Below are 3,005 nucleotides of genomic sequence, written 5' to 3'. Positions count from 1 at the left end.
ATATATATATAGATACATAAAATTAATAGTAGATACATATAACAAATACATGAAATTAATGCTAGATACTTCTATGATACATATGAATGTACTTGTATGGCACTCATGTATTTAAATGTTTAGTTTGTTGGATACATCATATATTGATAATAGATACAGCAAATTAATGAATTTATTATTTTAAGAGTAATAATTTGAAATTAATCAAATTACATTACCAAGATATACATTGTTTTTATCTTATATTAATAATATTAATGAATTTACTATTTCAAAGAATAATAAAATGAAATTAATTATCTATGTATTTTGAAAATCCTCAATTACTCCTCTAAATTAAGGAAATAAAGTTTACAACCAATTAATTTAAATAAATAAATTTTGTATCTCAATTTTAAAATTCGACAGATACATATATCTCATGGATTCAGACTCATGTATCCTAATCATAAAATATGGTAGAGGAAGTAATATTTGAAACTATTGGGAATCTTAATAATTAAGACCTAAACTAGTGGGATTTATGTGATTTGCCCTTTTATTAATCAAATAATAAATATAAATCTATTTATTCCTTAATTCTAATTTTTAAAAAGATTTCTCTATAATCAAATGCTATTAGTTGGGTATTTTTCGAATAAGAATAATATGGACAATTTTGAAATTTATTTTATCTCCATAAAAAGATTATGCAATTTTTTTTAAAAAAAAACAAATGATATTTTAAAAGAATTCGGTCACGTTTGATCTGATCTATAAAATTTTCAAGATGCCTATAAACAAGCAGTTAAAATAGAATAACCTCCTAAAATTCTAACTAAATAAAATTTAATTAGTAGAGTCTCACAAAATTTTAATGTCGACGTTTCTTGATTTTTTGTTATTAGACTATTTGTAAACATCCCACGAGCCCTCGAACCACTTAGCTTTTATCTTCATCTCTGCAACCTCCATTCTCCAATTATTTCTCATTCTTCTAATCTAATCCTCTCTCTCTCTCTGTTTCTTTCTCTTTGTTTTTCTCTCAACTTTTTTCTCATTAAACTCATCAATCAATCTTCTTCTTCTTTACTCAAAAACTCAATTTACATTATTCGATTCTCAAATTCTAAATCATGGCGCTGGAAACATGGTTGAATAAGGTGAAAAAAACGATAGCACACAGCTTTGTTACAGTAAGATCAGCCGGTGCGCCACGTGCAAAGACGGCGGTGATCAAGAAATCCAGTGTTGGGGTTTTAGCATTTGAGATCTCTGGGTTGATGTCAAAGCTACTCCATTTATGGCAATTTTTATCTGAGAAAAATATGATAAGAATTCGTAATGAGTCGATATGCCTAGAAGGTGTTCGTAAAATTGTCTCAAACGATGATGCTTTTCTTATAGGCCTTGCTTGTGCGGAGATTGTGGAGAATTTAAGGATGGTTGCGAAATCTTTGTCAAGAATCAGCAAGAGATGTGAAGATTCACATCTCAGAAGCTTTGATCGATTCTTTACTGAATTCGCAAATATGGGTCGTGATCCTTATAATTGGGTTCTTAGTTTGAAGGATATGGAGTTAAAAATCAAGAAAATGGATCAGTTTGTCACTACAACTGCCCTGCTTCATCGACAAATGGATGAGCTTTCAGTACTTGAGAATAGTTTAAAGAAAGCTTCGAATTCAAGTTCCCATTTCAAAGATTCTGACATTTCAATCAAAGAACAGAAGATACTTGAGCTACGACAGAAGTATCTGTGGCAGAAACAAGAAGTTAAGTATCTAAAAGAGCGATCTTTATGGTGTCGTAGCTTTGATACAGTTACATCATTGTTGGCTCGATCCATTTTCACTACACTAGCAAGGATCAAGCTTGTTTTTGGTATCAATCATGGATATCCAAATTCACTCCCACGTAGTCTCTCTGCTTCAGCCACTGTTTATCCTTCAGAAAATCATAACACATGCAATTTCGTCTCCGGGCCATTGATGAACAATCCCCCTATACTGAAAGTCTCAGATCATGAATTTTTCGAGTCAAATACTAAGGTACTTAAACCACCTACGAGTACTTTAGGCGCGGCTGCACTTGCTCTACATTATGCTAATTTGATCATTGTTATGGAAAAAATGATAAGATCACCTCAACTAGTTGGGGTTGATGCTAGAGATGATTTATACTCCATGTTACCAAATAGCGTTCGATCATCATTAAGATCAAGACTAAAAGGAGTTGGATTTTCGGCTAGTGATCCAGTTCTTGCTGGTGAATGGAAAGATGCCCTACAAAAGATTTTAGGATGGTTGTCACCTTTGGCACATAACATGATCAAATGGCAAAGTGAAAGGAGCTTTGAACAACAAAATTTAGTTCCAAAAACTAATGTTCTCTTGCTGCAGACTTTGTATTTTGCAAATCAAGAAAAGACTGAAGCTGCCATAACAGAGCTGTTAGTTGGTCTAAACTATATTTGGAGGTTTGAAAGAGAAATGAATGCTAAGGCCTTGTTTGAGTGTACCAACTTCAACAACTTCTTGAATTTGAAGCATTCAAGTAATTAGTCTTTTCTTGTTTGTTCTAAGTTTTTTTTTTTATTCTTCTTTGTTCTAATTAATAGATATATAATTTGAGGATTGTTAGATGTAAGGTCTGTTTTGTTTTAACACAAATCTGTATATTGTATCATATCAATTGTAGACTATTACTATAAGATTTGAGTCAAGATTTTCAAGTTCATTGAGATTCGAGATGTTGTTTTGTATGAATAATTTTGAATTTTGAAGGCATGTGAACATATTCTTGTATCTGCTATTATTGTGGTATCACATGGAACCCAGTTTGATTTAGGTCCAACATTACAAATCTGAGAAAATATTGTTTAACTTACATTATAATTAAAGAATACTTGAAGATAAACCACAAATAAGTTGGTTGATGATATGATTGGTAATAGACTATAAGTATTATATAAGTGGTCCCTTATTTATGGTGAGTAGGAGGATTAAACAACAAATTCCTACTTT

The 3,005-nt window shown here is 31.1% G+C and overlaps 1 protein-coding gene across 1 annotated transcript; it reads left to right on the top strand.

Moving 5' to 3' along the window:
• Nucleotides 1-894: 894 nt before the first annotated feature.
• Nucleotides 895-2,768, top strand: LOC102604731 (uncharacterized). The gene has a single exon (XM_006347994.2). It carries the CDS (start codon nt 1,116-1,118, stop codon nt 2,541-2,543), a length of 1,428 nt encoding a protein of 475 aa, XP_006348056.1. The 5' UTR covers nt 895-1,115; the 3' UTR covers nt 2,544-2,768.
• The last annotated feature ends 237 nt before the right edge of the window (nt 2,769-3,005 follow it).

The sequence above is a fragment of the Solanum tuberosum genome, unplaced genomic scaffold (genome assembly GCF_000226075.1).
Source record: "Solanum tuberosum cultivar DM 1-3 516 R44 unplaced genomic scaffold, SolTub_3.0 scf00099, whole genome shotgun sequence".
Classification (NCBI taxonomy): domain Eukaryota; kingdom Viridiplantae; phylum Streptophyta; class Magnoliopsida; order Solanales; family Solanaceae; genus Solanum; species Solanum tuberosum.
Note: the sequence above shows the minus strand (reverse complement) of the source record. Positions and strands in the feature narration are given on the sequence as shown.

Coding starts and splice junctions, on each gene's coding strand:
- LOC102604731 (XM_006347994.2), top strand. CDS start 1,116: ATGGCGCTGGAAACATGGTTGAATAAGGTGAAAAAAACGATAGCACAC.